At 34.7% G+C, this 13201-nt stretch overlaps 1 protein-coding gene across 1 annotated transcript in view; it reads left to right on the forward strand.

Moving 5' to 3' along the window:
- The first annotated feature begins 710 nt into the window (after positions 1 to 710).
- Positions 711 to 13201, forward strand: part of LOC109048399 (structural maintenance of chromosomes flexible hinge domain-containing protein 1-like) — a 43261-nt gene continuing 30770 nt past the window's right edge. The window contains exons 1-14 of the mRNA XM_042728724.1: positions 711 to 1131; positions 1965 to 2040; positions 2902 to 3060; positions 3151 to 3233; positions 5797 to 5927; positions 6404 to 6518; positions 8106 to 8225; positions 8592 to 8758; positions 9746 to 9836; positions 9934 to 10144; positions 10258 to 10375; positions 11028 to 11211; positions 11314 to 11385; positions 12748 to 12873. Coding sequence (XP_042584658.1) covers positions 961 to 1131; positions 1965 to 2040; positions 2902 to 3060; positions 3151 to 3233; positions 5797 to 5927; positions 6404 to 6518; positions 8106 to 8225; positions 8592 to 8758; positions 9746 to 9836; positions 9934 to 10144; positions 10258 to 10375; positions 11028 to 11211; positions 11314 to 11385; positions 12748 to 12873 — 1824 coding nt within the window. The 5' untranslated portion in view covers positions 711 to 960. The remainder of the gene's footprint in view (positions 1132 to 1964; positions 2041 to 2901; positions 3061 to 3150; positions 3234 to 5796; positions 5928 to 6403; positions 6519 to 8105; positions 8226 to 8591; positions 8759 to 9745; positions 9837 to 9933; positions 10145 to 10257; positions 10376 to 11027; positions 11212 to 11313; positions 11386 to 12747; positions 12874 to 13201) is intronic.

Below are 13201 nucleotides of genomic sequence, written 5' to 3' on the forward strand. Positions count from 1 at the left end.
ATCTAATCTCATCCCTCCTCTCTTCCTCTCCTCTCCTCGTCTCCTCTCTCCTCTCCTCTCCTCTCCTCTCCCTCCCTCCTCCTCTCATCTCCTTCCCCTTTCTTCATCTAATCTCATCCCATCCCTCCTCTCCTCTCCTCTCCTCTCCCGTCCTCTCGTCTCCTCTCCTCTCCTCTCCCTTCTCTTCATCTAATCTAATGTATGTATTAAGAATTTGAAATATATATATATAGTATATATATATATATTATATATATATATATATTACAAAAATAACATAACAAATACATTTTTATATTATATATTATTATATAACATTTCTGTCTTTTTCTTCTTCTTTCATTTTTATATATATATATATATATACTATATAATATATACATATATATTAATCATTTATTTATTAATATTATCAAACTATTACTACAAATTATGTATAATACAATTATTTTCTCATGCATATATGATATATATGTATAATGTGTATATATATATATATATATATATATATATATATATTATATATATAGATATATATATAATAATACAATTATTTTCTATCATGCGTATATGATATATATGTAATAATGTGTGTATATATATATAATTGTTTTTATTGTTTTTTTATTTAATTAATATATTTTATTTATACTTTTTAACGTTTCATACTCCATCCCAGTAGGGGGCGGAGTTAAAACTGTAAGATTGAGTGCCAACCGCCATCAAACGTCACAGAAGAACTAATGATGCTGCAGAAAGACGGAATTTGGATTGATAGTCCTGGCGCGAAACCTTTAAATTTTCACACTTCATAAATTCAACACGTTACACTCGAATATCAGACCGCTGGACAACAGACAACAAATCTGAACCTGAAGATAAACATGTCAGAGACGAAGCGGTGAGGTCGATATTGTTTTGTTTTATCACCATGTGTCAGAGTTCGCTGGTTTGGCGGTGATGTGTGACGAAAGGAAGATGAGCGAGACCGGAGCGGAGAGAAACCGGGACATAAAGCCTCGGAGGTCGGTGCGCGTGTATGACTGCAGACCGGGGAGCAGCGCCGCGCCGCCGCGGACCGTCGACATCTCGGAGGCGGACTACAGCGGCTTCCTGCGGGCTCTGAGACAGGTAACACCGCCCTGTTTCCAGAGGAAAATACCACCTCTGCTCTGACAGAGGTGCATGGATGCAGACTCCTCACCTTTCAGGGACAACTCGCTGTTTAAAGATCAAAATAAGACACCTATTAGATTTGCTTAGATCCGATGAGAAGGAGGGCTGAGATGTAACGTTTGTGTTGTGTAAAAAATTATTATTTCTTATGTTGTTCTTATTTTTTATAATAATAATCATTATTATTGTTGCAACGTTGTTTTATTATTTTTTTTGTTGTTCGTGATGCATTATTATTGGTGCGAGATGAGTTGCGATGTAGGCGTGGTTGCATTTTAATGTTGTGCGCAGCTTGTCCCGTTGAAGCCACTAACTCAGATGCGGCGCTGCTGTGTTGTCACTCAAAATATTGCGGAAAAAGAGAACATCAGTGCTTATACTTATTGCATTTTCTAGAGGCACATTTATCGCCGTTGCACACAATAGAGCTGCATGTTTAGAAAGCTATGTAAAAGTTAATGCAGGTTTTTCCCACTGCATCTCATGCTTTTAAATGAAAAAGTACTCTTTGTGATTGGCCTTTGTATTAAACTATACATACATATATGCATGCATGATGCTGTTTTGTTTCTGACTAAGCAAACTGATTATATGTAGTTTATAGACATTAATTTAAACATGCACTTTTTTCCAAAGTAATCGTGTTATTTTATTGCTTTGAAGAAACGTGCATTAGTAATATTTTGCCATTATGTCTTTTGAATTTGAATATTAATTGTATTTAAGTACAAAATTCGAATTTAGTTTTTCAGCCATTTTGACATGTCATGGGTTTATTTTCATTTTAGGAGTTTTCACTGTCGACAAACGAGACTTTTGTTATCAGCACTACAGACCGAGGAGAGATCGATGCAGAACTTTACAGTAAGAGCCCAAAACGTTTATTTTAATAAATTAAATATGGCATTTATTTACTTGTGTTTTCATTGTGTTGTTATTATTATTTTTTGGTCACTAAAAGTAAAAGTAAAATATTTGAGATTATTTATGTGCCTATGTTCCATGCTGTATTTAGTTGTTTACAGTTTTACATTTGAAAAATAGTAGTGCTCAATGCATGTCCTTTTTTTTTACAGTAGGAGCTTAAAATTTAGTATTATATTAATTTACTCATCTATTTTAATTTTGTTTTTGTTTCAATATTTTTTTATCTCAAAACAAAACAGTAATAATATATATTTTTAAATTTTACATGCATGTTCATTTTGTTATTTTTAAATATAAATAAAATAAAAATAAATTTTATTTCAAAAGCGAAACAGTTACATTTTATTTAAAAAGTGAAAAAATATTGAAACATTGTTCATATTGTTGTTGACCGTTATGCATATGAAAATGTTAAAAAATAGTAAATGTGCATACATTTTTTTACTTTTACTATAAAAGCCCTAAAAGTTGTACATTAAGTATTTTTAAATATTAAATTTACTTTTGATTTTGTTTACAGTTTATCAATCTATTTTTAAATATTTCATACATTTATATTTGACATGTTTTATATTTCAAAACTGCAAATAGAAAATAAAATATTTACACATTTTTATAATTTTTTTTTAATATTTTTTGTGATTTTTTTAATGATGATTCTTATTTTGTTTTTGGTTTTTTGATGTGTAAAAGTGTATTTTGATCATTTGCATATGGTAGCATGAGGTGTAAAATAGTCTCAGTATGAGGAGTATTGGTTGATTTAGTGTTGTTGTTGCGTTTTTTTTGATGCTGCAGAGGAGCTGGTCGACGGGAAAACCTTGCATCTGTTGAAGTCCATGGATCAGGAGCTGACGGCGGCGACTGAAGAGCGGATTGAGTTTCTGCCGCACTACCATACTCTGGTGCAGTGTGGCATGTACGAGTACTACGCTAGTGAAGGACAGAAGGCGCTGCGTAAGTTTGCACACGCACCTCTGCTGTGCTGCCGTACATGAACACGGTGCTAGTTTGATGTGCGGTGTTTCTCTTTCTGTTGTGTTGCAGCCTACGCCTTCGCTGAGCTCATCGATAACGCGCTGTCAGCCACGGCAAAAAACACGGGAATCAGGAGAATTGAAATCAGATTGGTGAGGATTCAAACTTGTCTTTCTTACAAACCCAATGTCATTGTTTTACATTCTAAAGGTAGACTTACATATTTATTCAAAGGTTTTTTTTGTTTGTTACAAACCTAATGTTTTTGTTTTAAATTGTAAATGTTTTTTTTCATATTTGTTTTTAACTGATTTATTTAAAAATGTATCACCTGAATGTGTTTTAGAGTTTTTGTCTAGTGTGCATCTGAAATGTCTTTTTATGACCTTTTGTTAGTTGTATACCTTGTATTATTTATTCAGAGATCGCCATTAAAGTAACTTTGATGCTGAAGGGCGTTATAAAGAATGAATGAATGAATGAATGAATGAACACACAATCAAAGGTAGACTTTCACTGACAGTGTGACTGCAGATGTCCAGGATTGTGTGATCAAAAACACCTTGAAAAATAATATTGTGAAATATCACACTTTAAAAGAACTGATTTCTATTGTCAGATATGTTAACATGTAATCAAATCTGTATTTTCAGCTTCATTACTCCAGTCTTCAGTGTCACATGATCTTCAGAAATCATTTTAATATGCTGATTTGCTGCTCAAGAAACATTTCTTAAAAAAAATGATGTGAACCAAACAAAAAACAGCAGTTTTTGCTGCATAATATTTTTGTGGAGACCATTATTGATCTTTTCTAGATTTTTTTCTGAATAAAAAAGTATAGCATTTATTTGAAATAGAAAACATTTGCAAGATTATAAAGGTCTTTACTGTAACTATTGATCAATTTTATATCATTATATCATTATTTTTTATCATTGTTGAGTTTAGGTAAGAATTTCTATAAAAAAGAAAAGTACTGATCCCAAACCTTGGAGTAGTGTACATAGACTTGTGCCGGTATTCGGTAATGCGATATATCGCGGTAATGAATATGCACGATATTGTTATCGTGGGCACTTCCAAATACCGAGAATAATTAATAAAATTATTCAGAATTTGAAATGCATTTTAAGATACTTTTCCCATCAACTGGTCAAATGCACAACACCGTTTGTATGCTGCTTTAAAGACCGTGTGAACTCTGATGTAAAACAAGCACGCACGAGAAGCACATGGAGGAACACGTGAGAGACGCGCTGAATGAAAGCACATTCACTCTCTGACAGCAGATGGCGCTAAACTGCAGAAAATGCAGCCCTTACCTGGAAACCCCATAAATAAAAAAAGCAGCTGCTTACTTTCTAAACATTTAAAGAATATAAAATAATATTTATATATTTCCATATTTTTTTTCCATTTTAATCTGGACTACAACATGTCCTAGATATTGTTTTGAAAGTGTTTTGGTTCTTTATTGTTTATTAACACTTTACATTAGGGCTTCATTAGTTAACAAACTGCCAATGAAAAATTCTTCTGAACATTCATTAATCTTAGGTATTCCAATATTTAATAACACATTATTAAAATCGAAAGTTGCAACTGTGTTATTTAATGAGCTAACATGAACTAAGACTTGTATTTTTTAACAAAGATTAGTAACTTCCAAAATGTAGCTATTGCTCATTTGTGAATGTTAATGCAGTAACTAAGGTTAACTGATGAGGTCTTATTGTAAAGTGATACCTATGGGTCTTTAAAGTTCTTTTGCACTTTAATCGGTGTAAAAATTTTTAACTTTAAATATATTTTTTGTGTTGCTTTATTGCATTTAAATGTTCAGTTATTTTTGTTATAAGAAAAAAAGTTATTTAACCTGTTATACTGTATTATGACCACTTTTTTAAAACTTAATTTCAATACTGTGATAATACCGCATACCGTGGTAAAACATGATCAATTAATCGCAACATGAAAATTTGATACCGGCATATCCCTAAGTGTACATTAGGGCTGTTATTTCGTCGATTCAAACAAACAAAACATTACAGATGAAGGTATGAGGCATCTACATGTTAGATGCTCTATGCCTTATGTTTATTGCACACTTAATTAAGTTAAAAAGCATATTTTTTAGTTTATATCAGGATAGCCAAATGACAATTTGACCAAAAGATATTAAACAATCTTTTTTTTTTTTTTTTTATTTAGTTGATAATCAGCCCTACATGCATATGTTATAAGGCTATTATTAATATTGGTGTGAATTACATCATCTATAATTAGATTTAACTTTTTTTAATTTTAAGGGCTAGTTATATATAACATTATCATTTCCCTTTGACATCCGTTCATTGAGCTCATGCATTCAGAGGCGGTGGGTTCTCTTTTTTTGATAGGTATACTTGCAGTTTTTAGATTTTGGCCAAATCAAAATGTATCTTATAAAGGAGTGTGATTATGATGTCTAAAATGTTATTTGTCTAGTTACCTCATGGTTTGATGCTTGTCATGCTAATGCATTTTGCATGCATTTTCCCTTTGCAATATGAAAATATCACACGTTTTATAGTCATCTGAGAAAAATAACGAAATCAAATGCATTAAGTGCATTCTTGAGGGCAAGCAGTAGTTTTTGTGACACTTATTGCACATTGACCAAGTATTAGTCTCCATGATCTGGATGTGTTGTTCTCTCTCTGTGTTTTCCAGCTGTTTGACGAGTCTCAGGGAGGACCTGCTGTTGTGGTGATGGACAACGGCTGTGGAATGACATCTAAACAGCTGAACAACTGGGCCGTTTACCGTCTATCCAAGTTCATACGAGAAAACGACATGAAGAGGTGTGCTCTTCAGAAAACCTGTGCTTTGTCTTCCCTGGGTTATTTTATTATGAAATGCAATTAGCCACTGCAAAACAATGCATAATTCTGGTCATGCAGTGAAGATTAAGAGTCAAAAATAGTGCTGTCAAATGATTAATCGCGATTAATTGCATCCAAAATAAAAGTTTTGTTTACATAATATATGTATTTGTACTGTATATATTTATTATGTATATAAAAACACACACACATGCATGTATATATATTTCGGAAAAATATGTTACAGTTATATATACACAGACATACATTATGCAAACAAAAAGTTTTATTTTGCATGCGATTAATCGCGATTAATCGTTTGATAGTACTTGTCAAAAGTGTGAAATAATATCTAGCTGAACTGTACTGATTGTCTGATGCCTATATAAATGGTCTTATGGAGCTTGCCTTGATAAAACCGTCAGCTGTCTTCTTCTTCTTTGTGGTTGATGTAGAGAAGAAACCGGTTACGTGCGGCCGGATCCAGTTCCACGCAGTCTGAACAGTGACATCTCGTATTTTGGAGTCGGAGGCAAACAGGCTGTGTTTTACATCGGCCAGTCTGTCCGAGTATGTTTGCACGCAGTTTGTTCACTTTTATTTAACACTTGTAACACATCTGTTGTATTCATTTGTGTTACTTTTAATTAAAGCAAGTGCATTTCAATGCATTGATGAGCTGGATTTACTTTTACAATGTCTTTTCACATTTTTGGTGCATTTTGGTGCATTCAGTGTAGGGCTGCACAATTAAACGAATTTCTAATCGTGATTACAATTATTGATGCCTTAATTACGTAATCGTTCAAAGCGGCAATTATATTATTCCAAGTCCATTTGTGTTATTCTGTGTGCTTAAGATGCGTTTTTTTCTTTCTACATGTTATCTTAAGGGTTTTTCCCCATTATTTTAATTTTAGTATAACATTATAATAACATTAATATTTTTACTGTTTATAATTTAAAGAAGAAACCAATCCGATGTATATTTGACATTTGAGGCTTAATACTATAGAAAAGCACTAAAAGTTGTGTTTCAGCTTGTTTTCAGCTTGTTTATTTACATATATATATATATATATATATATATATATATATATATATATATATATATATATATTATATATATGGCATGCAGTTGCATCAAACAATGGCATAAACATCATTCAGTGTAAATTGTGATCATCGTAATTAATAATAATAATTAATAATATAATAATAATTAATAATCATAATCGCAATTACAATTTCGTGGGGATATTATTCAATTAATAAAAATGATGAGAGAATTTTAAAAATATCTTCATCTGTGATCTTGAAGAGCCTTATGGGTTTCAAGTAGACCTAAATGTTTCTTGATTTAAGACTTTTTAGATAATTCTATTGGAAGACATCATAGAAATACATAGAAATTGTGTGAGCGATGGAAAGTTAACCTTATAAATCCTACTGCATTGTATTTGATACACAAATGGTCTAAAGTGTCCAAATGATCAAAACTTTGCTGAAAAAACCTTTTGTACACAATCTTATACATGCTAACTGTCATCTTATTGATATTTAATAAATTTTAACATGTAATTGGTTGCATGGACAGTCATTTACTCATGCTCACGTTGGTACAAACAGAACAGAAAGTCTTAAATACATAATGTTATGGCATAAAATCTTGTGTGCACTGCAAAAACTGAATATCTTGTTGTTTTCCAATACAAATATCTAAACAGTCTTAAATCCAGATACGTGTACTTGAAATACAAGCTGAAGATAAAGTCTTGTTTTCTTAACAAGTGAACAAAGTTAAGTGAGTTTATGCTCAAAACAAGAGCAAACATTTGGTATGAAAAGGTAGTTTTGAAGCCCTTTGGCAGATATTTGTTCTGGTTTTAATCATAAACTCATTTCATTTTTGCAGTGTGATCTAAAGGTACAGTAAAAGTTATTTGTAAAATGAATTAAAAAAGTAATAGAGATCTGTTGTAAGTTGCTAATAGAACTCATTTTCTGATCCACGGACGTTTACATTTAGAGAACATTTGATGGATAGTTTCCAGTTAATTTGGTCCTTAAATTTCCTTTTACTTGAACTCTCCTTCATGAAACCTGCATAAAGCCTGTTGTGATTGATCTATTCCTTTAATTCAATGTGTGTTCCAGATGATCAGTAAACCTGCAGGCTCTCCAGATGTTCATGAGTTTATCATGTCCAAAGAAGACTTTGAGCGCAAGGAGATGAACAAGGAAGAGATTTACTCTGGCTTCATTAGAAACAGGAAGGTGAGGGAAAGTCAATTGATCTCAGCAAGTTGACATGGACACTTTTGCTTCCATTGGAATGAGTTAATTCTGATTGACGTAGTGTTTACATGAACGCTAAAAAAAGCGATCGGGTCGATATGTGCGATTATATGTCTCAAGCTTCTGATCAAGTGTTTAGAAGAGGATTAAACCACCTTTTACAATCCGATCAAGATTTGAATCAGAATCCAATTCGATTGGCGTGGTTACATGTGACATTTTTTTAATTCCGATTGTGCTTCTGTTCCTATTACGATCTGATTACTAGGCTCTGTGTAAACGCAGCTATTGTTGGAGCATGGATATTGTTTTTAAATGTATATGCGTGTGTGTTTTCATTTGCAGCCTGGCGATTACTCACACGTGAATGGAAGCGAGGAGCAGTTTCTGCGGAACATTGTGACTGAAGAGGAAGGAAAGGAGAGTTTTACTGCTGTTGTCATCACTGGAGTCCAACAGGAACACGTCACCTTCCTAAAACACAATTACAGTCTGTGGACCAGAGAGCTGGCGTACGTCTCAAATGCACTTCTCCCTTAGATCAGGCCAATTTTCATTTATTTATTTTTATTCTCAGTTTTGCATGAGAGCTCTTGCTGCAAATGTTAAGAGTTTTATTAGTAGGAGCAGAATTTAATTTGTTAGGAAACGATGGTTAACCATTTTTTTCTTCCATTGTTCACAATGATATTTAAAGGCTAGTTTTGTTTTCATTAATATTTTGGTAGGATCTGTAAATAGAAAATGAATTGCAATAATTCTAATTCAATTTTAAAACTACATTTCATTTATTGGCATAATTAGAAAAATGTTTCTATCTTCTAAATTAATGGACATGGAGTTTTTTATCTCGGTTTTTCCCAAGACTTCAGGAATCCTGGTTCTTATTGAGTCTAATTTTTTAGTTTATTTTAATAGTTTAATCATTGTTTGCTTACAAAGCAATGAGCACAACAACACATCTGATTTGCGAACAAATGTCTTTTATGAGCAAATTCTTTTCACCCTGCATGGAAGATGTACAGTAGATGAGTTTGTTTCGTCATCAGATTTGGAGAAATGTAACATTACATCACTTGTTCACCAGTGGATCCTCTGGAGTGAATGGGTGCCGTCAGAATGAGAGTCCAAACAGCTGATAAAAACATCACAATAATCCACAAGTAATCCAATCCATCATGTTGGATCTTAATGTTGGATTTGTTTCTTACAAACCCACACCATTTAACTTCTCCGGATGTAACTGATGGAATGGAGTGGTGTGGATTATTGTGATGTTTTTATCAGCTGTTTTGACTCTCGTTCTGACGGCACCCATTCACTGCAGAGGATCCATTGATGAGACACTGATGCAGTGCTACATTTCTCCAAATCTGTTCTGATGAACCAACAAACTCATCTACATCTTATATCTTGAGGGTGAGTTCATTTTCATTTTGGGGTGAACTGGTCCTTTAAGGCCAGCCATGTGCCATTTAGTGCTGTTTGTATAATTTCAGGCATTCTTACCATTACTATATACACGGAGTTGATGGAAACGACCAGAAAAAAAAGAAAATAAATGACCACGTCTCCAACATTGACATTCAGGTACAGATGCGTCTGTATTTGTTCCAGTAAATGCATTGATCATACAGTCTTTTAGTGTCCTTGTTTCCTCTGAAGCTCTCTCTCTCTTATTTCTCAGATCAGTTTGCTCGAGCGCTCTCCTCGAGTCCCCCGTGTGATGAATCTGAGGGAGGTGGATAATGACATGCAGACTCTGTATATCAACTCCAGTTTTTCCACTTTTGAGTTCAAAGCCACCGGCGCTGGAGATTCTTTAGTGGAGGGATTGATCCGTTATCACCCGTTCCTCTACGATCAGGAAACATTCCCAGTGGATCCATACGCATTAGGTACATTCCACACTGATCAAAGATGCTCTAATAAAAGCTGATTCCAGATTGACTGCTGAAATGGTGCGCATCGCTAGATATGTTGTCTTTATAGGCCTGTGTTTGTGTTTTAGGTCCTTCAGAGGATGAGGATGAAGATTGTGTAATCTTGAACTCTGAAGCTCGGGGCAAGCGGCCGATCTTTGAGTGCTTCTGGAATGGGCGGCTCATTCCCTACACCACTGTTTCAGAGTAACTTTCCCATTCTTAATACTCAAAGCCCTTTGTGGTTAATATGCATCTTTTCGTTTCATCACCGGCTGCAGCCATGTCCTCATCTCATTTATGAAACCCCTGCGATTCACACCTACCTGCTAATGCATTTGCACAAAGCAGCTTTGTTGACAATTTACATCAGCAAGGGCAAAACAGACAAGTACCTTCAATGCTCCGTTTCTGGCAATATCACTTCTTTTGTAGCAGTAATAAACTGCCGCAGAAAAATTTGGTTCCATGCACAAAGGTAAAGGAGGAATTGCATTACTCACCAGATATGTGTTGGACTGAAGAGTACATATAAACTTGTAAAATGTAGTCAAGTAGAGTGTAAAAGATGCTAACAGCTTTGACTGATGTGGTTTGGAATTGGTAAAAAAAAAAAAGTGTGTGTGTGTGCGCTTTTAACAATAGCTGTAATGAAATGCCTTCACTCTTAATATAATCAAGCTTAGTCTTAGCATGCATTTTAGAGGAAACAAAATATAAAAAGTAGTGCTGAAGGCAAGCAATAATTACAAAAAGAATCTGTTATATCACAACAGTGCTTGAAAGAAACAAATGTCACAATGATTTGAAATTTATAGTTTTCTCTTTTGCCTAAGCTGGATGGTTATGTGTGTGTTAGGTTCGAGTGGTGTGCAAGGCCTAAGAAAGTAGGTGCAGTGCCGCTGGAGTGTTATAACCGGATATCAGGAGTTCTCTTCGCCAACGACCGATTCCAAGTCAGTACCAACAAACTTACCTTCATGGACCTGGAGCTTCAACTCCGTGACAACAACACCATTTTCACCAGAGTGCACAATGGCCAGGTACAGAAACACACGCCTGAACACTCAAAGACACGTGTGTAATACTGGTTACATGCACCTGATTGAAGGCCCAGTTCACACAGTCTCTGCTGTTTTCTCCAGGAGCTGCGGGTGAATATTCAGAGGGAGTTTACTAACTGGTTAAAAGACTGTCATGAGCGCTTCGATAAGCAGGTATGTGCAAGGCCAGGTATGCAAACGCAGGTGTAACTGCACAATCAGTGCATTGTAAGTGCTTAATGCATGCTTTTGCATGTATAAATGTTAAATATTTGGTGAGGAAAATCCCCCAAATCAAAGGCATTGCATTTATTTTTTGACAGATGAAAGCGTTAAATACTTAACATTAAATAAATTGGCTTTATAAGTCAATAGGAGTGTTGTTCTTTAGTACTGTTATTATTATCATACTAAACACAAGCCTATCAATCAACAAGCAATCAGTTTGTAACTGTGTTGCCAATAAATAGAAGCACCAAAGTTTTGAAGCTTCCCTGGTTTATTATTATATTATTAATTATATTGAAGGGGTGGTTGATTGCGATTTCACTTTTGTAACGTAAGTGTGTAATGTTGCTGTTTGAGCATAAACAATATCTGCAAAGTTACGACGCTGAAAGTTCAATGCAAACAGAGATATTGTCTTTTAAAATTATGGCAGTTTAAAGCCTACAAAAACGTATTGTAGGGACTGCAAGGCACTACTTTTGTGACATCACAAACCCAGATAAACCCCGCCCCCGGGAACATGTAACAGAGGGGGCGGGGCCATGTTGCACTGCTTTAGAGAAGAGGAAGAGTTGTTGCCATGCTGTCAAAACTAGGGGTGCATGAAAAAACTATTCATATATGAATCTCAGTTACACACTTTATGTGTTTAGACAGACGTATTTCTCACATAGCTATGAGAAGTGTTAAACATGGACGTGCATGCGGTTGCCGTACTGTATTAAAGCTTTAATCAGGATAACAGAAGCAGTAGCATTTACGAATAACAGCGTATCTAAAAGTATGAGACAACAACAAACATAAAACATACCATTAAGAGCTGTGTTCTTGCACAGGTTCTGTGGGATTCACTAATATCCTCTGCGTATCATACAGGCTCAAATTGATAAGCAGTAATGACAATGCCATTGTTTACAATACAACCGGAGCCCATGCTGCTGAGGAGAGGGGCGGGACATTCAGATGCACACTAGAGGCGGTTTAGCCAATCACAACACACTGGGCCAGCTGACCAATCAGAGGAGCCCATCGGGTTATTTCTGGGGGGGGTTCTTAGAACAGGGATATTTGGTGTGTTTAAAGGAGAAGGGACAGAGCAGTGTAGAATAAAGGTCAATTTTAGTGAATAATAATGTTTTTGTTTTGTTTTTTAAACTAAGCATTAACTCATGTTAGATTGCACCCCATAAACACAATCAGGCCTAGAAAAAAAAAAACAGTCAACCACCCCTTTCACTCGCTCCATTATTACATTCTGTTTGGACATAAAAATGGAAACAACAGGTTTTTTTTTGGTCATGTTTGCAGGTGATGTTTCAGGGATTTCTGGGTTTGACGACTCGTACAGATGTTGCCACCAAACGGCTTCAGTCACCCTGGGCTCAGTTTCACACCATTAAGTGGGACGGCAAGACTTACAAGAAAGGGCAATGTGTGAGATTGAGTAGTTTTCATTTTTTCACACTTAGTCATAGACGACACCAGTTTACAGGAGTCGCAGAAAATGACTGATTACTTTTGCATCGTAACTGAATGTGAATTATTGAAAGATAAACCAAATAAAGCTGGACATTCTGTAAGTGTGCTGATTCCACAGTATTTCCCAGGTGTTGTGAAGCGTCACACAGACTGTATAAATGTGTAATTAATATCTTTAATTGTGTCAAGAAAGTCTGTAACATAAAAATGTGCATGTGAATCAGGCCATTTATTAAATTATGAATCATAGGTTGTAATTCTAGTCATCCCAAATATTGTCTTT

Source organism: Cyprinus carpio, chromosome B7, assembly GCF_018340385.1.
Source record: "Cyprinus carpio isolate SPL01 chromosome B7, ASM1834038v1, whole genome shotgun sequence".
NCBI lineage: Eukaryota > Metazoa > Chordata > Actinopteri > Cypriniformes > Cyprinidae > Cyprinus > Cyprinus carpio.